The sequence below is a fragment of the Macaca thibetana genome, chromosome 18, assembly GCF_024542745.1.
Source record: "Macaca thibetana thibetana isolate TM-01 chromosome 18, ASM2454274v1, whole genome shotgun sequence".
Classification (NCBI taxonomy): domain Eukaryota; kingdom Metazoa; phylum Chordata; class Mammalia; order Primates; family Cercopithecidae; genus Macaca; species Macaca thibetana.
Genome location: NC_065595.1, coordinates 472,250 through 492,643, shown reverse-complemented (window position 1 = coordinate 492,643; position 20,394 = coordinate 472,250). Strand labels below are relative to the sequence as shown.

At 54.9% G+C, this 20,394-nt stretch overlaps 3 protein-coding genes across 8 annotated transcripts in view; all 3 read left to right on the top strand.

Moving 5' to 3' along the window:
* The window catches only part of CTDP1 (CTD phosphatase subunit 1), a 74,228-nt gene extending 63,319 nt beyond the window's left edge, over window positions 1-10,909 (top strand). For all 3 annotated transcript variants that reach the window (XM_050768208.1, XM_050768210.1, XM_050768211.1), the window contains one exon: window positions 10,104-10,909. In XM_050768208.1, coding sequence (XP_050624165.1) covers window positions 10,104-10,242 — 139 coding nt within the window. In that variant the 3' untranslated portion in view covers window positions 10,243-10,909. The remainder of the gene's footprint in view (window positions 1-10,103) is intronic.
* HSBP1L1 (heat shock factor binding protein 1 like 1) overlaps window positions 1-20,394 on the top strand; it is a 414,139-nt gene that overhangs the window by 214,954 nt on the left and 178,791 nt on the right. The window lies entirely within an intron of this gene.
* The window catches only part of RBFA (ribosome binding factor A), a 252,019-nt gene continuing 245,914 nt past the window's right edge, over window positions 14,290-20,394 (top strand). Inside the window, exon 1 of the mRNA XM_050768220.1 lies at window positions 14,290-14,313. The gene's annotated coding sequence lies outside the window, so the exon portion shown is untranslated. The remainder of the gene's footprint in view (window positions 14,314-20,394) is intronic.

The window sequence follows — 20,394 nt, the reverse complement described above, 5'->3', positions numbered from 1 at the left end:
CCCGCCGCCGGGACGGTGGGACTCTCATCCCCGCCGCCGGGACGGTGGGACTCGGGACTCTGGACTCGGTGCTTGCTCACAGCCTTCATCTCTGCCGCCGGGACGGGTGGGACTCTCACCTCTGCCGCCGGGACAGTGGGACTCGGGACTCTGCACTTGCTCACAGCCTTCATATCTGCCGCCGGGACGGTGGGAGTCGGCGCTTGCCCCCTGCCCGCGCCACGCCTGCCGTTTGCGGATCGCTGTGGGCGTGTGGCCGTGATAGCAGCCTGACTGCTGGAGGCCATGTGTGCCCCTCGAAAGGGTGGGGCAGTGGGGTCTGTTCAGCTTCCTGTCAGCTCGGTTTTTGTGACTTTTGGGCTTTGGGGACCTCACTTCTTCCTTAAAGACCAGGGGACTTGGGGCCTTCTGGTTTTATTTCATTCCTGTTTATGGGGTATTCAGTGAGACATGAATGGTGTGAAATTTTTCTCATGAAATTTGTGCTTGTGATGAAGTAAATGTGTTTTTAGTTTTTTTATTTTTGCATGTCGAACGTGTCAGTTTCATCGTGATTCTTTCCCATGTGGCGACACATTCCGTACGGAAGCTGGAGGCAGCTCCGCTTTTCCCGGCAGGGCCCTGGCTGGCGGGACGTCTTGCTGATTTCTCATGGCCAAGAATCTTAATGTCAGTTGAACTTGAAAATGAGTTTTAACAGAAGGGGGAAGGTTGTGTTTTTTACTTGTCTACCAAGAAGTGATTCATTCTTCCCTCAAGTCAACAAACATCAGATGCCTGCTCTATATGCAGCCGCCTGCCAGGCACTTTCGCTCCTTAAAGTAAATCCTCAAAATAAAAAACCAAACAAGGCATCTTCAGAATGTTTAAGGATCTCACAGACACATGGTCCCACCACCAGCTCCAGGTACTGAAAAAAACCGGCACCCAGGTGAGGTGAGGTCTCCTGCTCAGGTGATCTGTCCCTGTGCCCCGGTTGGGTGAGGCCCCCGTGTGAGGTGAACTATCCCTGAGCCCGTCCTTTTATGCTTTTGGTTGCCGGAGGTGAATCATCGCTCATAGAGGCAACTTTAAAATATACCATACCCTTTTTCAGATCATTCCTAGAGTTCGTGGAGAAGTGAAAACGACATTGAGTTAACTGCCAAGAAACATAGCATAGCATTGGTGGGAGCTGTTAGCAGCAAGAAGATGAGCTGGTCGTTCCCATGATCTGTTGACAGAGACAACAGCTGACGACGGCTCCCTAAGTACTTGGAGATTTTAGTCCTGGCGCCGTTTCCTGTCCCATCTGGTGCAGTGATAAACAGGAAAGGAAAACAGCACCACATTTTAAAGGCTTAGTTTCCTGACACGACTACCCAGATCCCAACACTCAGCTCTTCTCCACGGGGGCGTGTGATCAGCCTGCATGGGAGACGCGGGGCAGCAGGCAGGGCCCTTCTGAGGTTGACCTCCTCTTGTCCATTTGGGAGGGTTGCGTGAGCTCCCACTTAGACAACGGGGAGTAGTGCTCCACCAGAAACACTCACACATCAAAGTTGGGTTTAATCTTGGATAATTAACTAAGAAAGATAATCTGTAGAAGAGAGAGGAGCAGAAAAACTATTCAAAGACATAATGACTGAAAACTCCCCAAATTTAATGGAAAACATTAATTTGTATGTCCCAGAAGCTCAACAAACTCCAAGTAGGATGAACACAGAGATCCTCACCTGGGCACATCCCATTGGAAGTGGAAATGCCAGGAGCAGGGCTGGGGGCCCAGAGGAAGCATGAGGCATCACAGGGGAGAGGCCTGAGGGCAGCAGAGGAAGCTTGAAGTGTTGGTGGAGAGAGGCCTGAGGGCAGCAGAGGAAGCCTGAGGTGGAGGCGTGAGGCATCCGGGAGAGAGGCCTGGGAGCACCAGAGGAAGCGTTAGGCGTTGCAGGAGAGAGGCCTGAGGACAGCAGAGGAAGCCTGAGGCGTCCGCAGAAGAGAGGCCTGAGGGCAACAGAGGAAGCGAGGCGGAGGCCTGAGGGCAGCAGAGGAGGCGTGAGATGTTATGGGAGAGAGGCCTGAGGGTGGGAGAGCCCATCACACCAGGCTGCTTCTCCTCAGAGATGGTACCACCACCCCCAGGCCCCTGTAAGCAGCAAAACAACCTTTCCAAAACAAAGGCAGGGTTTTCCCAAAGTGGGAATTCAGTAGCAGACACACCTCACAAGAGGTTCTAAAGGAAGCGCTTCAGGCTGAAAGCAGGTGACCTGGATGAAACTCTGAATCCACACAAACAAGCAGAGCGCCAGGAATGGAGATTTTGTAACTCTGTAAGGTCGGCGACGTGTTGCTTCTCCTTTTTTCTCTTGGTTTAAAAAGCAGTATGGTTTTATAGTATAAGACTCTGTGCCCGGGCGTGCGGTGGCTATGACTCACACCTGTAATCTCAGCACTTTGGGAGGCTGAGGCGGGCAGATCACTTGAGGTCAGGAGTTCAAGACCAACCTGGCCAACATGGTGAAACCCTGTCTCTACTAAAAATACAAAAATTAGCCGGGTGTGGTGGCAGACGCCTGTAATTTCAGCTACTCAGGAGGCTGAGGCAGGAGAATCACTGGAACCCAGAGAGCGGAGGTTGCGGTGAGCCAAGATCACGCCACTGCACTCCTGCCTGGGCCACAGAGCGAGACCCTGTCTCAAAAACAAAAAAAAAACAAACAACTCTTTGTACCTAATTCTGTTGTTGGGCCCATACCATGTGGGGATGTAACGTCAGCCAGTAGCCATGCCGAGGAGGGGCCTGGGATGAAATGACGGCCCATGGTGACCAGAATTTACAGCAAGAGCTGAAGAGACCCAGGAGTGCTGAACAAGAAGGTCGGTCTCACGTGCTCCGAGTGTGCACCTGCTCCCCCTCCTGCTGTAAATAATTCGACGACGTATTGTTGGGTTTGTGGCGTGCGTGGGTGTGGTATTGTAACAGTGAAGCACGGCCAGGCGCAGTGGCTCACGCCTGTAATCTTAGCACTTTGGGAGGCTGAGGTGGGCGGATTGCCTGAGTTCAGGAGATCGAGAACAGCCTGGACAACACCGTGAAACCCTGTCTCTACTAACATACAAAAAATTAGCTGGACGTGGCCGCATGTGCCTGTAGTCCCAGCTATGCAGGAGGCTGAGGCAGGAGAATGGCTGGAACCTGGGAAGCAGAGATTGCAATGAGCCGAGATCGTGTCACTGCACTCCACCCTGGGCGGCAGAGCGAGATCGCGCGTCCTTCCTGCGTGTTCTGACCCTGTGGCCTCTCCAGGGTTTGCCCCTCGAGGGTGTGGGAGGTGTAGGCTGTGTTCGTTCTCCCTGCACACAGTGTGCGGAGTTTTGGTTTGTGAAGATTTGCTTTTCTGTATTTTCATAGTTACACAAACATGCATCTCTTGGAGAAGTGAGAGCCTTTTGACAACCGCTGTCGCTGTGAACAGGTCGGGAGGCCCTGCCTTGCCCACCCCATACTTAGGGGCTTAAGAAACAAGGCCTGCCTGTTGCCCGGGCTGGAGTGCAGTGGCACAATCGTGGTTCACTAATTCCTGGGCTCAAGGGATCCTCCCGCCTCAGCCTCCCAAGTAGTTAGGACCGCAGGTGTGGACCACCATGCCTGGCTAATGTTTTAAAAATTTTTTTGTAGAGATGGGGAATTCCTGTGTTGCCTATTGAGACCAGCCTGGGCCTCAAACTCCTGGCCTCCAGCGATCCTCCCACCTCCGCCTCCCAAAGTGCTGGGCCTACAGGCGTGAACACCGTGCCCGCCGTGCCTACGGGTGCTAAGGTGCTCTTTGGCGCACCAGGCTGAAGGCTCCTAGTTGCGTGCCTCGACTGTGTGCTGCCGGCCACTCCAGTGCCTGCAGTTTAGAATTTGGGTACAGAGCTGCCGCATCGAATGGTTTTTTTAATGATTGCCCAGTAAGTGAGACACATTCATTTTTTCCCAGTCCTTTCACACCGATACATGAAGCAACAATTCTCACCCTGAGAAACCTCACTGAACTTCCCACTTTCAAGAGCCCCGCCTGGGAGCAGCACTCGGAGGGGGGTTGGGTGCGGTGAGCACCTGCTGGGTCCCTGCTTCTCTTCCTGTAACACACACAGGTTAATTCTCATGCTGTGAGATTGCTGAGGAGAGCGTGACGATGTCCACGCCCAGAGCTGTGGCGTCCCCGCCGGGGCCCTGTGGGGACTGGGGCTCAGGTGCGGACGCCGCAGAGGGAGGGCACCGCTGTCTCTCACTCGGCCTGGGCCTGCTCTCAGCAGCAGACCGACGCCTGCCGCCTGCTCTCCTTGGCGGAGCCCGGCCCCGTGCTGTAGGGGGTTGGACTGTTGGGTCTCCGCTCACGTCATCTGGCAGGTTCCCTGCAGGTCCCCGCAGAGTGCAGAGCCCCCCAGGCTTGTGTGCAGCTTTGCCTGCTTTGGGCAGCCCCCCGCCGCCCTCACGCCATGTTCCACTCTAGGGTGCGTTGGGGAAATAATCCGCCATGCGCAGCGCCTCCCGCAGGCGTCCCAGCGCGTGCAGACCTGGCCATGCCAGTGTGGGTTTTCAGGGGCGTGGCGGCCTCGCTGTGAGCGGCACTGACCTTCCCTCTTCTTCCGGCAGCCGTGCTGGTGGCGGCCACGGGAACCCTGTGCCTCGATTGCTCCGTCCCCGTTGGATAAGATGCTGGTGTGACCCGGTTGTGCGTGTGTTTGCTGTGCTGACGGGTGTCTTTCTGGTGCCAAGTCGTGTGCACTGTGCCGGCCCAGTGTGTTTGGAAAACTGAAATATGGGGGGAGGATGTACATACCTATTATTGTTTGTATTCTTGCCTTATTATTCCACATTGAATTTGAGATAAATGTTCAAGCTTTAAATTTTCCTCAGATTAAATCTGTTAATATTGGTCTATGGAGCTGTGCAACCGGTCGTAGAAACAAAATAGAAATATTGCATGTTATGCTGAGGAAGCGAAGCTGGTATCAGTTACAGACATTTACTAACCATGGTTTGCAGCGTGTCTAATGTTTGAGGTAATTTTTAATGACTAAAATCCATTCGTCTTGTACTTTTAAATGCCATACTCCGAACATCGTTTAACCAAGAGCGAGGGTGTGTGCCACCGTAGTGAAGCGCTCCCTGTTCTTCATTACGGAGCTGGCGAGGGTTTGTGCCACCGTCGTGAAGCGCTCCCTGTTCTTCATTACGGAGCTGGGAGCCCACGGGAGGCCGAGGCTGCGGCATTCTCGGCACCAGGAGGGACCGCGCGGGGCCGGCCTGGGGGACCCATGGAGGGAGGTGCGCTCCAGCCCGGGCTCTGTGACCCCTCGGGGTGGAAGCCGTCGACCTGGTCCCAGACACGCAGCCTCATGTAAGCCCTGTCCTGTCTCCCAGTCAGCCGCATTTTTCCAAAGTGCGTGGAAAACATTTCTCAGCATTCTCACCAGCATCGTGGGGTCCAGGCCCCCGTTTTGAGACGGGAATGGTGGCGCCTGCCCGTGGGGTTTCTTGGAAAAATCAAAGGAAGAAACAGTTGGTGCAGCTGGCCTCAAACCACAGCGTCTCCAGCTGTGAATCCGTAAAGGGTTCCCAGCAAGTGCTGTGAGCGCCTGCCGCCGCCTCGTCTCACACAACAGCAACAGAATCATGATCAGAGGCCTTTAGAGTCATCATTATCATGTCTGTGCGTGAGCCATGAGTCTGTAAGCCGTGTCTGTGCGTGAACCGTGTCTGTGCATGAGCCGTCTGTGTGTGTGCCGTGTCTGTGCGTGAGCTGTGTCTGTGAGCCATGACTCTGCGTGAGCCGTGTCTGTGCGTGTGCCATGTCTCTGTGTGTGCCATGTCTATGTGCCTGCCGTGTCTGTGTGAGCTGTGTCTGTATGTGTGAGCCGTGTTGGTGCGTGAGCTGTGTCTGTGTGTGTGTGCCGTGTCGGTGCGTGAGCTGTGTGTGCCATGTCTGTGCGTGAGCTGTGTGTGTGCCGTGTCTGTGTGTGTGCTGTGTCTGTGCGTGAGCTGTGTCTGTGTGAGCTGTGTCTGTATGTGTGAGCCGTGTTGGTGCGTGAGCTGTGTCTGTGTGTGTGCCGTGTCGGTGCGTGAGCTGTGTGTGTGCCACGTCTGTGCGTGAGCTGTGTGTGTGCCGTGTCTGTGTGTGTGCTGTGTCTGTGCGTGAGCCGTCTGTGTGTATGCTGTGTCTGTGCGTGAGCTGTGTCTGTGTGAGCTGTGTTGGTGCGTGAGCTGTGTGTGTGAGCCGTGTTGGTGCATGAGCCGTCTGTGTGTGTGCCGTGTCTGTGTGAGCTGTGTCTGTGTGTGTGAGCTGTGTTGGTGCGTGTGCACAGGGCTCTCCAGCAGGAGCTGAGGCGGCCCCTTCCATGGGCTCGGTTCAGGTCCCATGGCACCCTGCCAAGGCTCGCTGGCGTTTCTGAAGGTGTCCTGCTGTAAACAGCACACTGGGTGTTTTTGTCGGCCTTGTGAGGGGAACATTGTGGCATATTTCTAAACCTCAAACAGAAAGAGTCACAGCTGGCGTTTCCCATTCTTTGTCATCCTCTTGCTGCCGTTAGAACTCTTTTCTGCCATGGATGGCTTCCTCACTTGATTTTAGAAAGAAATTGTTGGAACTCGTTCTTGTACCTCTCGCCCTCCTCCTTCTCCCCCTACTTGCCCCCAGGGTCCCGCCTGGCTGGTGTCTGCCCCGTCTTCACTTTTTGTTGGGGACCCTGCCCCTGCTCTGCTCGGTGCCCCTGGTGTGTCCAGCCCAGCATCGCTGTGAGGGAGCCAACCACACCTGCCAGCCCCCCCGAGTCTGGCCCCACTAGGAGGGACCAGGGCTCCCTTGAACAAGGCGTCAGCACACGGGCAGGGAGCTGGGTCACCAGACTGTTGGGGTCGCGCCACGCACTCCCCAGGCCCCGTGCACACGAGATCCAGGCCTGCCCTCTTTGGACTCGGTGACCGTCCCAAGCTCGACCTGAGATGCCACTTCGGCTTTCCTGTTCACAGTCATGACTGCTCGCTCCCCAGGGTCAGCGCCGTGCACTGCTCTGAGGGCCTGAAACGCCGCCTCTGTGGGCGAGGGTCCTCTGTCCAGCCCACCCGCCAGCGGGTTCTTCCCGGGGTTCGGGGCGCCCCTCACTGCAGCACCTTAACCTTCACAAGAACTGTCTGTATCTTGTTTTGTTTTAAGTTCTCGAAACTGAGTGAAGTGGAGGAAGCCTAATGGGAGGACGGGAGCCAGGTTTTCCTGGAACAGCTGCCAGCGTGTATTAGGGAGGAAGAGAAATCACTAATGAATTTTGTTAATTGCCAAAAGCTTATTGCCGTAGCAACCAGAGGCCAGACTTGTGGCCTTGACAGCGTTGTTGGTGTCAGTAGAGACTGGAAATAAAGGAAACTCGTGCATGATACGCCTGGCGTCCTCAAAGCAAACAGCGGGAGGTGCCCAGCCCAACACAGGCTCGGGCATAAGGTCTGCAGACCAGGCATGTGGAGGGGGCACGCGGAGGGGAAGCAGACACACAGAAGAGGTGCGTGGAGATTTTTTTCTTTTAAGTCAGCGTCTTGCTGTGTCGCCCCGGCTGGAGTGTGGTGGTGCAGTCATGGCCCAGGCTCACTGCCACCTCCAGTTTCTGGGCTCAGAGGATCCTTTTTCCGCAGCCTCCAAACAGCGGAGACTCAGGCATGCTCCGACACGCCCAGCTAATTTGCAACCCCTCACTCTCATGTAGCGATTAAAAGTAAGCCTTTATTTCTCAGTAGAAAATATCCATTCCAGTTGACATGAAAATAGTGAATTCGTTTAAAACTCGGATGGTGGATACTAGGGCGTGCTCTTCCTGCTACTCCACTTTTTTTTTTTCTTTTTGAGACAGAGTCTCACTCTGTCACCCAGGCTGGAGTGCAGTAGTGTGATCTCAGCTCACTGCAACTTCCGCCTCCCAGGTTCAAACAATTCTCGTGCCCCGGCCTCTGGAGTAGCTGGGACTACAGGGGCCCACCACCCCTGCTTTTGTTTTGTTTTGTTTTGTTTCTGTAGAGATGGGGTTTCACCATGTTGGTCAGGCTGGTCTCGAACTCCTGACCTCAGGTGATCTACCCGCCTCGGCCTCCCAAAGTGCTGGTATTACAGGCGTGAGCCGCCGCGCCCCGCCTACTCTGCTTTTAAATGATGGCATGCATTGCTTTTCAGGAAAGGATCTCATGGATCCAGGGGTCCCAGTGTGTGATGAAACATGGCAGTTCCCATCTTACACGGCGGGTTGGAGTCAGAGACAGGCCAGGGACGGAGGGGCTGGGTACAGAGGACAGGCTGGGGAGGGAGGGAAGCTGGGCACACAGAGGGCAGGCTGGGGTGGGAAGGGCTGGGCACACAGAGGGCAGATCGGGGAGGGAGGGAAGCTGGGCACACAGAGGGCAGCCGGGGAGGGAGAGGCTGGGCACAGAGGCAGGTCCAGGAGGGAAAGAGGGAGGGAGGGAGGAGCTGTCATCCTGCGGCCCAGTGCCTGCCACCTGGACAGGATTTGGAGTTCTGGGGCCCTTGTGTTTCTCTCGTGCCGTATTCCCTGGACCAAGCACAGTTGGGTTCTCTGAACAAGTTTGTCGTGACTGATCAGCTGTGGGTGTCAGTCCAGCCCATGGGGTTCTCTTGTCTTCTGTTGGCTCCATCTGATCAGCTGATTCTATGTCTTTTGTCTCTTATAAATGAACTGTGATTCTTCTAGTACCAGCTTGTGTGGCTTCAAGTTATTTCTGTGCTATAGTTTGTGTGTTAGCCTCGAGTGCATGCGTGTTACATGCCTGCTGTGTGTGCGTGCAGCTGTATCACACTCACTACCGTGCTATAGTTTGTGTGTGTTAGCTTCGAATACATGTATGTTACATGTGTGCTTGTGTGTGTAGCTATATCACACATAATGTGCCACATAGGCATGTGTGTTAGCTATATTGTGTCTGCATTAGCCAAGAAAATATTTTTAGGGTATTCACGTATGGTGACTGTTACTAACTTCTCTCAGTGACTTTTCAGGATTGTAACTGAAGGCTGGTATGGCCCAGTTGCCCCTAATCTGTTTAAAATCAAAACAGCTTGTGCACATTTAACCAGGCTTCCATCTCTAAGGTTGTAGCTGAGGTTCCTTGGCACAGTGGGACGTCCCAGCATGGCACCGGAAGGGAGGGTGTCTGGCAGGACGTCAGCCGGTCGGAATTTCAGGGCTCTGGGGATCTCGTGGGTGTGCTCCATTCAAGCCGGCCGACATCACAGGAACCAGGTGCGTCTGCAGTGGCTCAGAAGAAAAGCCTAGTGGCATTTGCTGGTTATGCAAAGGGCTGGTGTTCTCTTTTATTAGAGTCATTTTAGCAGCAGCCTGAGGAAATGAGAATTTCCAGACCGCGGCCCACTCGATGACCTGGGAGGTGCTTGTTAACGTAACACTAACAGTTACTCTGACAGACAATCTTACTTTCCTGTCCTGGTTTTCTTTTTTTTTTTTTTTTTTTGAGACGGAGTCTCGCTCTGTCGCCCAGGCTGGAGTGCAGTGGCGCAGTCTCAGCTCACTGCAAGTTCCGCCTCCCGGGTTCCCGCCATTCTCCTGCCTCAGCCTCCGAGTAGCTGGGACTACAGGCGTGCACCACCACGCCCAGCTAGTTTTTTGTATTTTTAGTAGAGACGGGGTTTCACCGTGTTAGCCAGGAGGATGGTCTCGATCTCCTGACCTCGTGATCCGCCCGCCTCAGCCTCCCAAAGTGTTGGGATTACAGGGTGAGCCGCCGGCCCGGCCTCCTGTCCTGGTTTTCCTGTTCTGATGTCCTCTGGCATCACAGGTGTTCATGAGCGACCGGAATGTGCGTTTGCAGCAGGTGAAGAACCGCTTTGTCGGTGGTGTCCGCGTGTGTAACAGGGCCAGGGGCCTCTTCTCCTGTGCTGGGCCCCTGCTGTCCACACGCGGGTGACGTGGCCCTGGGTCGGTGGCCTGTGTACGTCGTTGACCAGAGAATTGTGCTGTGTCTTGTGTTAAAACCACGGAAGCCCCTTTCCACATGCAGACCAGGCGATGCCCCGGCGTTGTGTTTGCCATGAGCGTCTCACATCGTGTTTGCTTCTCTGCAGAGGCCACAAGAGGAAGCTGAATGAAGAGGACGCCGCCAGCGAGTCCAGCAGGGAGTCCAGCAACGAGGACGAGGGCAGCAGCTCCGAGGCCGACGAGATGGCCAAGGCACTGGAGGCGGAGCTCAACGACCTCATGTGAGCGCGGGCGGCGGGCAGGGACTGAAGCCTGGCTGGCCTCCAGCAGAATTCGGACGTCCCCGGACCAGCCCTCAGTCTCGGTCCACGCTGCTTTCTTCCCAAAGGAAATGTATATTTGCAGAGCTCCACATACAGAAACACATTATTTTGCAGAAATAGGTGTTTTTAAGAAGTTTTACTACAGGATAGTGACAGGTGTTAAAGGCCCCGGTGTGCCGTGCCAAAGAGCTCAGCAGAGGCTCGCGTGGCCCAGGCTGGCGCCGGCTGCTGTCCCGGTAAGGGGAGGGTTGGTGTGTGTTCCTCTGGGTACCAGAGCACATTCCTCGGGACAGCTTTGGACTAGGAGTTTAAACGGGACAGCGTGTGTGCACCCGGCGCCGAGCCCCCCACAGACATCCCCGTCGCTCCCTCCTAGGGGACCCGTTTCCGGGGAACGCCGTGAGTCTCGGGCGGCCTGGAGTTTCCTGCAGCTTCCTCCGCAGGGTCCACGCCACGTGACCTGGGCTGCCACCTGCCCTCCTCCCACTGGCATTCTGGCAGGCGGCGTTGCTTTTCCTGGGCGACCTTTTATGTCTTGGAGAGACCTGATGTAAAGTTTCTGTAAATCTATTTCATATCTGACCCACCAAGCAGAATTTTCTTTCATTTAATAAAAATCCTTTTTGTAAGTTCTCTTCTCGTGGGTGTGTGGCAGTGGTGAGCACCCGGCTCCTCCCTCGCTGAGATCCAGCTCCTTAGCCAGACGCTCGTGGGACGTGGGCTGGGCGGGCTCCGAGCTCGCTGTGGTTCGTCTGAGCGTGACCAGGGCGCGGAAGTGTAAGCAGGAGAGCGTCTTGCTGTGGCTTACTCACCGTTATCTAGGAGGGATTTTTCAAAAGATGGCACTGAAACATTAAGAATGCGAGAGACCGTTGTTTTTTCTTTTTCTTTTTCTTTTTTTTTTTGACATGGAGTCAGGCTTTGTCTCCCAGGCTGGATTGTAGTGGCGTGATCTTGGTTCACTGCAACCTCCGCCTCCCGGGTTCAAGTGATTCTCCTGCCTCAGCCTCCCTCAGCTGGGATTACAGGCACATACCACCATGCCCAGCTAATTTTTTGTATTTTAGTAGAGACAGGGTTTCACCATGCTGGCCAGGATGGTCTCGAACTCCTGACCTCATGATCTGCCCACCTCAGCCTCCCAAAGTGCTAGGATTACAGGTATGAGCCATCGCGCCCGGCCTGTTTTTCTAATTATTAGATTTTTACGAAACTTAAACCCGAGATGCCCAAGGGGCCCAAAGGAAGCGCTGATCCTGGGAGGGCGTTCACAGGTGGAAAGTGGGGTCCTTCCCTGGGGCGTCTGCCACACAGCTCGACCCTGGGCTGTTCCCTGGGGTTGGTCAGGGTCTGGCTCGCAGCCCCGCGCAGCCCCCTGCAGCCCCCCACGAGAACGGCAGGCATGCGGCATCCTCTGTCTTCAGGTCACGCTGCTCTGAGGTCTCTAGACCAAGCAGCCTCGTCGGCGGCCCCACCGCTCTGGGCGCGGTTCCTGCTGAGCTGGGCCGTGCGGGAGGAAACCCAGCATCTGTGCCGTGTTCGTAACACCACGGCCAAGGCCCCAGCTCTGTCGGACAGCAGGTCGGGGACTCCAGCCAGGGGCGAGCTTTTCTCTGAGACTTGGCTATTGAATTGCTGCTTCAGCCAGCCGTGGATCAGCAGCGTAGCCAACCCTTCCATTTTCTGGATTAATGACCAAATCGAAAGCTAAGTGTGGCCAGCCATGGATCAGCGGCGTAGCCAACCCTTCCATTTTCTGGATTTATTACCAAATTGAAAGTGAAGTGTAGCCAGCCGTGGTGATGTGTTCCTATAGTCCCAGATACTCAGGTGCTGGGGTGGGAGGATTGAGCCCAGGAGTTTGAGGCCCCAGTGAGCTGTGAGCTACTGCACTCCAGCCTGGGTGACACAGCGAGACCCTGTCTCTAATTTTTAATAAAAGTGAGGCATTAGGCCGAGGCTGTGTATTCATCATACTCTTTTCATTTGTGAGTAACAAAATCACAAGTAGAGTAGGTGTTTCTTCACGTATTGACTCTCTTCTGAGTCCTGCGGGTAGCTGCAGGTGCGGCTGAATCCAAGTGCTCGCCAGTTGGCCAGATGTCACCAGGAGCCTCGGGCCTCTCTTCCTGTGGTTTGGCCTTTCTCTCGGTTGGCTTCCTCCTCGGCCAGGCCTTCTCCACGTCCCAGCTGAGATGGTCCAACTCCACCCACACTCAGGAATGACGTAGACAGAGGAGGGGATGGCGTGTCTCCGTGGACCTGGGGGACTGGCACTGAGCAGGTGAAGGGCCTGCCGGGCCTCCAGGGCCTCCAAGGGCCAAGGCGCAGGCCCTGCCTCATCTCCTTGCTCAGGTAGGGAACTGTATTTGCCTCTCTCGCATCAACAATAATGAAAATCTCCACGTTTTTTAGTCTGTTTTTTTTCTGTGAAACAGAAAAGGAGAAAAATCCTCGCAGGCGAGACCGTGTGGAATGTCAGAAATGGAAACAGCAGAACTGCGTGATGATCTCAGGGTTTTGCCTCTGGGCATAAGAACCAGGCTTGTAGCTGGTATTTTAAAATGGTTAAGTGTGAAGAATTACTCTCTTGCATTATTTTCCATCCTCCCCTTGTTTGTTTGGGATGCGGACGCCTGAGAGCTGCAGGTAGGTGCTGGGCTGTGGCCACCACCAGGACCCCTCCCGGCCAGCAGTCTCGGCTCACGTCACTCCTCCCAGCATCGGTCCCGCAGTGTGGCGGGCGGGAGGCTGCACCTCGAGGCCACGGCCCTTGTCCAAAAGCACACACCCCTGCATTCCGACAGCACCCTCCCCTGACCACAGCTCGGGAGGCAGCGAGTGTGACAAGTCTCCGTCCACGGGATGCGGCTCTCATGGGACCTCCAGGCTCAGGCTGTCTCCGCTGGGTGTGAGACCTTTCCTGGGGGGGTTTCGATAGAGGTTGGCTGGGGCGGGAGGCGTCCTCAGTGGGTAGAGGACCCCAGGGGTCCTGGTGCTGTCGTCAAGATACGGCGACGTGGCAGCAGAGGAAGGCACCGTTACCCGGCAGCGTTCCAGCCCTGGGCGACTGTTTCCTGTACTAACGAGGTTATTTGCAAGGCCCAGTGAAGAGCCAGCTTCACCACCCAGCCCGCCTGTGGGTTCCCCGGGGTCTGAGTCTGCAGTCTGAGGAGGCCGCAGGATGACCAGACGCCGGCCAGGGAGTTCCTCCTGTCCAGAGAAGCGGGAGGTGAACTGGGCCCACCTCAGTCCCGATGTTGCCACAAGCAAGAATGTAAGATGAATTGGACAGAAAACAAAAATAGGTGTACAAGTTGATACCCAAAGAAAGCAGAAGATTCTACGGTTTATAGGGGCACAAAATGTGCAGGGAGTGATGTGCTGGGGGTGGGGGTTGGGGACAGGGGCAGCTGAACGAGGCCTTGATGCTTTCTGGAGGCCTCCGGGAAAGGCTGGGGACCTCCCCCCACTCCGCCGCGGTTTCTCCCTGAGGACGATTCTGCGTGTGGCGGGTCCTGCTGGGACCAAGGTGGCCCCTTGTGCTCTTGGCTGAGTCCCCTCCAACTTCATAGGGGTGTTCATGAGGCTCCGCAAGGCCTCTTTAAACCAGCCCGGAGATGCAGATGGCCCTGCAGGGGCAGCAACAACAGGGACCTCTGCTGCTGCGTCTGGCCTAGGGGCGACGAGGACGGGAGGAGGGTGGGGTGGTCGCTGTCTGCGTGGGGCCTGGTGACGGGCGGGGCCGGGTCGCGTGCAGCCTTCAGGACCAGCGTGGCCCCTGGTGCTCCACCTGGTCTGGCCGTGTGGTCTCTGCTGTTGTCCGCAGGTTGATGTGTTTCTGCCCCCGCCCCATGTGTCCTAAAAGACCTTTTTAACAAAGAGGACCCAAACCCTTCTCCCGAGGGAAGCTGAGTGAACGGAGCATGCAGGGGAGATGCGGCCAGTTCTCTCTGACGCAGAAGAGCAAGGGGTCCCCCGTTCCTGGAGGAGCAGCAGAATTACCCCAGGCTCTGGGATCGCCCACGGGGGCAGCGGGCCAGCACCCCCAGCCGCATCTCTGCCCAGCCATGCTCCACACATTCGCCCTCACGTGTTGGAGGCAGGTCCCAGCACCAGCACATCCACACCAATAGCTTAAAATGGAACTTTTCTCTGCCTGCCTCAGTGTTGGCCTGCCCCCATGCAGCAGCGGGGACCCCACTGCGGGGACTCCAAGGGCCCCGTCCTGTCCTCGGCTCCAGCCTCCGTCAGCACCAGCCGTGTCCTTGGAGCCCTGACTGGAGCAGCTCCCAAACTCTGCTGCCCGGCGGGTCCCCTGGCCCTGCCCACGGCGATGGCGGTCTGCTGGAAAGCCGGCCCAGAGCGGCGCCTCCACGCGGGCAGCCCTTGAGTGTGGTGCGTGTTCTGCACAAAAGAGCCAGGAAGTCACCTGTGGGACTGTGATCGACGTTTATGAAATGTTCTCTGGGCCGGGCGCGGTGGCTCAAGCCTGTAATCCCAGCACTTTGGGAGGCCGAGACGGGCGGATCACGAGGTCAGGAGATCGAAACCATCCTGGCTAACACGGTGAAACCCCGTCTCTATTAAGAAATACAAAAAAAAAACTAGCCGGGCGAGGTGGCGGGCGCCTGTAGTCCCAGCTACTCGGGAGGCTGAGGCCGGAGAATGGCGTGAACCCGGGAGGCGGAGCTTGCAGTGAGCTGAGATCCGGCCACTGCACTCCAGCCTGGGCGACAGAGCGAGACTCCGTCTCAAAAAAAAAAAAAAAAAAAAAAAAAGAAATGTTCTCTGTTAGGCGAAGAAACTACTGAGTGTTAGGGAAAATATTAAATCCTGAATAATTGTACAACTGTTCCAAATAAAGTCTTAAGACATTTTAAACTTGAACTTGCTTCCCTGAGTATAAATTTCATGTCAGGTTTTAAGCTTGAAGTGGCTGTAAGGAAATTTGTGATTTAGAATTTGAAGAGGTAACTCCTTAAAGTTTGAGATAGTCGTATAAATAGATGATAAATTTTAGACCCTTCAAAAATCTGTAACAGTTAAATTTAATGAAATTTCCTTCCTTTTCTCTTTTGAGAAACGGAAAGTTGAAATTTTGTATAACAGCCTGAGTGGATTTCATATCCGGTCGGTTTTTCATATTGAGTTTTCAGAACAACCATGAAGCTCTAATCTGCACGTGCGCCTGCTGTGAGACGGTGCCTGGCAGATACGGAGATTGGGAGGTGTTGCTTCTCCACCTGGTGCCACCCAGGGCTCATTCTTAGTGCCGGACGTGCCGTAGGTTTTCACAAATGTCTGATGGCGTATCCGCCGCCGCGGTGTCGCACAGAACCGTGTCCCCGCGTGTCCGCCGCCGCGGTGTCGCACAGAACCGTGTCCCCGCGTGTCCGCCGCCGCGGTGTCGCACAGAACCGTGTCCCCGCGTGTCCGCCGCCGCGGTGTCGCACAGAACCGTGTCCCCGCGTGTCTGCCGCCGCGGTGTCGCACAGAATTGTGTCCCCGCCTCAACGAGCCTCTGTGCTCCCCGTGCATCCTGTGTTCTAACCTTTGGCAGCTACTAATGTTTACTGTCTCCATAGTTATCCCTTGTCCAGAATGTTATATGACATTCGACAGTATGTACCCTTTTCAGATTGGCATCTTCCACCCAGTAAATGCATTTAAGTTTCCTCCATGTTTTTTCATGACTTGAGAGCTCATTTCTTTTTAGCACTGAATCAGACAATTCATTTCTCTATTCATCTACTGAAAAATAATCTTGGTTGTTTCCAAGTTTGGGCAATAATGAATAAAGCTGCTCTAAATATCCATGTACACATTTTTGCTGGGACATAGCTTCTTAATTCCTTAGGGTAATGCCAAGGCATGTGATTGCCGGATCCTACGGTCAGAGTGCATTTAGAAACTCAAATTGTCTCACAAAGCAGCTGTGCCATTTTGCATTCCTGCCCACAGGGAATGAGAGTTCCTGTTGCTCCACGTCCTCACTAGCATTTGGTGGTGTCAGCGTTCTGGGTGGCAGCCTTTCTGTCGGTGTGTGCTGGGCTCTCACCATTTTTTTAGTTTGCATTTCCCTGATCACGCACTGCAGAGCATCTTTTCATGTGATTATTTGCCATCGCTATATTCATTCGTATCTTCTTTGATGAGGTTTTAAAATCTTTAGCCCATTTTGAAATCAGTTCATTTCTACTTGTTGACTTTCTCTTTTTTTTTTCTTTCTTTCTTTTTTTTTTTTAGAGGCTGAGTTTCACCATGTTGCCCAGGCTGGTCTCGAACTCCTGAGCTCAGTTCGCTTGCCAGCATCCCAAGGTGCTGGGATTACAGGTGTGAGCCACCATGCCCGGCGAGTTTTGATTTCTGATTAGGAAAGAGTTTTGTATGCATTTTGAAGAACAATCCTTTTCTCACACACGTCTCTTGCAAGTCCTGTCTCCTAGTTTGCCTTGTCTTCTCATTCTTTTGACAGTGTTTTTGAGAGAGCAGAAGTTGTTCATTTTCATGAAGTTCAGCTCATCCGTTACTTCTGTCATAGACTGTGCCTTTGCTGTTGTGTGAAAAAGTTCACCACCATACCTACATCATGCAGGCGAGGACGAGGAGGGCAGCAACAGGCAGGTAGGAGCTCAGACTGAAACACAGCCAAGAGTTTGGCCGGCCCATGGGGGTCCTTGAGCCCGTCGCCTGCCAGGAGAACCGCCCACAGCAAGGGGACCTATGGGGTCCCTGCCACCTGCCACTGGCCACAACCCTTTGGTCATCACGATGCAGGCCGCCAGCGGGGGACCAGGTAGCACGGCCACTGCATGGGCTAGAGAAGGACGGTGGCTAGTCCCAGCACCAAGGAGCTCCTCAGAAACATGACCCAAGCCAGTCCATGAATGGGAACATTTGCTCTGGACGTGCTGAAGTGGAATTACCCCTCTAAAATCTGACTTCACAGAGGAGATTTTTAAATTTTTGTTTTGCTTTTAAATCCACTCTGTATGGGACAGTGGCATGGGTGAAGGCTGTGATGGCCACGCGTCTCCACAGTCCAGGACTTCCTGAACGCTGGGCCCGAGGCTCCGGCCCCCAGGGCGGGTCCGGGGGTCCCGTGGTTTTCCAGCACACCTCACTGGCTCTTGCAAAGGGCAGGCTTGGATTGCTGGGAGGATCGTGCCGAAGTGAAAAATCTAAAGACATCCAGTGACAAAAATAGGACACAGACATCTTCACACTCACCCCCAGAGCAGGCTTTAGGGTTTGTTAAGAACATCTTGTGCAAAATGACAGGCTGGGGGCCCCTCTGAGGATTCCAGGACCTCTTAACCAATCACAAAGAAACTCAACAGCTGAGAACCCGCTGGGTGATGAAAGTGAGGGCAGAGGCAGGGGCGGAGTAGGGGGCAGGGGCGGGTGGGAAGGCTCGGGGCAGCGACTCTGGGCATGAGAAGGGGAAGAGGGCCGGCTCCCCATGAGCCGGGCTGAGGAGGCAGGCCGGATGCACCCAGTGGCTGGAGAGCAAGAAGTCTGGGTTTAAGTTCCGCCCCCACAATCTCTAAGGTGAAACTAAATGGACAGGGCATGTTTAGTGATTTTCAAGGTAGGCTATAAATGAGGACTCAAAGAGTACCCCAACCAGGTTGGGGAAAGTAAGGGTGTGAGAACAGGCAGCCCAAATTGGAGGCCCAGGATGGAGGATGAAGAATGAAGAAAGCTTTAGGGTAGAGGTCTGTCATGGAGGATGGAGACTGTCACGGAGGATGGAAACAGCTCTAGGGTGGGGGACTGTCCTGGAGGATGGAAACAGCTCTAGGGTGGGGGACTGTCCTGGAGAATGGAGACAGCTCTAGGGTGGAGGACCGTCCTGGAGAATGGAGACAGCTAGGGTGGAGGACTGTCCTGGAGGGCGGAGGACTGTCCTGGAGGATGGAGACAGCTCTAGGGTGGGGGACTGTCCTGGAGGATGGAGACAGCTCTAGGGTGGGGGACTGTCCTGGAGGGTGGAGACAGCTCTAGGGTGGGGGACTGTCCTGGAGGATGGAGACAGCTCTAGGGTGGAGGACTGTCCTGGAGGGTGGAGGACTGTCCTGGAGGATGGAGACAGCTCTAGGGTGAAGGACTGTTCTGAAGGGTGGTGACAGCTCTAGGGTGGGGGACTGTCCTGGAGGGTGGAGGACTGTCCTGGAGGATGGAGACAGCTCTAGGGTGGAGGACTGTCCTGGAGGATGGAGACAGCTCTAGGGTGGAGGACTGTCCAGGAGGGTTGAGACAGCTCTACTCTAGGGTAGAGGACTGTCCTGGAGGATGGTGACAGCCATCGCATTGAATGGCTCCCACACAGCTGGCAAGGCAGCAGGAAATGAGGTTATCTAAAAAAAATTCAAGTGGGACTTGTAGACTTCCGAGAGTGGTGGATATTGTGGGGAGTGTCAGTGGGGTCTGTGCCGTGTAGGTGAGCCTCACACCGTACAGCTGTTCACATTCGAGCGTTAGCTGTCCTCTGGGTTGGATAGCCTGGGAAAACTATATTTAATACGAAGACAGGAATGAAAAGGTTGTGCGCCTGCGTGCAGAGGCCAAACCTCTCTGCAGCTGTGTCTGTCTTTGGTTCTTTTCTACAAGTTCCCGCTTTTCTTCCTCCATGCTCCTGTCCCTTCCTGATTTCAGAAACGCTTGCTCCAGACGCTTCTCATTTCTCCTGCTCCCCACAGCCTTGCCCTCCGTGACTTCTCTGGTCCGTGACCTCCCCGTGCGGCTGGGCAGCCTCATCACTGCCAAGGCCGGGGTGGTGCTCCCTCGAGGTACGAGCCTGTTGAAGCACTAGCAGCTCCAGGTCTGCCCGGAGGAGGGCGGGGGCACGAGCTCTTCTCCCCAGATTCCTGACTCTCCAACTCTTACCTGATTAGGAGTCCACACAGCTGACAGGCAGTGCGTGGGCCTGAGGTTGAGGCTGAGGCCGCACTCTCTGGACTGGAGCCGCCACAGTTGCCCTGCTGCCGTGCGTGGCGCCGCCGTGCTCCCTGTCCCTGCTGAGCCCTGAGTCCTGATGCAGAGGTAGAGGCCTGCTCCACGATCCCACGACACTGATTCTGTGCTCATCGGCTCCAAGAAGCACTCGCGGCCGCGCGACCCAGGGCCTCTGATCGCTTGGCCTGAGTTCCTGAGTCTTACTTCAAAAGGCATCTCCGAGGAGGGAGCCTCGAATTTGCTGCTTAACCTTCTGTGTGGTTTAGTCAGACAGTGGGCAGGTGGGGTGGCCCCAGACCCCCTGCAGGGACGGTGCAGAACCAAGTGTCCAGAGACAAAGCTCCTCAGGGCTGCAGCTCCCAGGAGCTGTCTGGGGACAGAACCTAAGGAGAGAGAAGAAAACCTGAGCACCTTCATCAGAACAGCCCACAGAGTAACAATAAGGGGTTCTTGTTTCGAAGTGCATTGTCTTTAAAAAACCTGTTATGTGAAGTATGTCAAAGAGATCAGGTATTTTTAAAAAGGTGTATGCTGAAGATAGCAGAAGCTAGAGATGTATGCATTTAGCTGTGGTTTTCCATTTCAGCAACAGAAAAAGATATAAATATGACACCCACGCACATAGGAACTTAAATTTGTTTGCATATGTTACATTATAAATACATATGTGCGTTTTAAACGATGATTCCTGGACCCGGCCCCCTGAGCCGCGTGTGGCGTGGTTTTTGTCTCAAGGGATCCACGTCCCCCTCGGCTCGGAAGCAAACATGATGACACACGTTCCCGGCCATTCTCCCGTTCAGTCACGTGGGGTCGGTGGGCTGATCGCCAGCCATGGGCTCTGAAAATCCGTGTGTGGCTTCATTTCGAGTTCTTGATGGAAGTCCCTCCAACTCTTCAGAAAAGTGCTGTGGGTGGGTTGAAACAGCCCACACCCCCTCCGTGAGTGGCACAGCAGCCTGTAGCAACAGTAAAGCCCTCTGGAACAGCGCCCAGGTTGTGGAACGGCTGCAGCCAGCAGTCACCCTGCCGGGTGTCCCCCAGACAGAAGCATCTGCCTGGTCATCACCCGACGCGCGCCGCCCACGAGCCCCCAGGGGCACGCAAGGCCGTGTAGCCATCGGAAGACCCCATCATGCAGTGCATGTTGTCA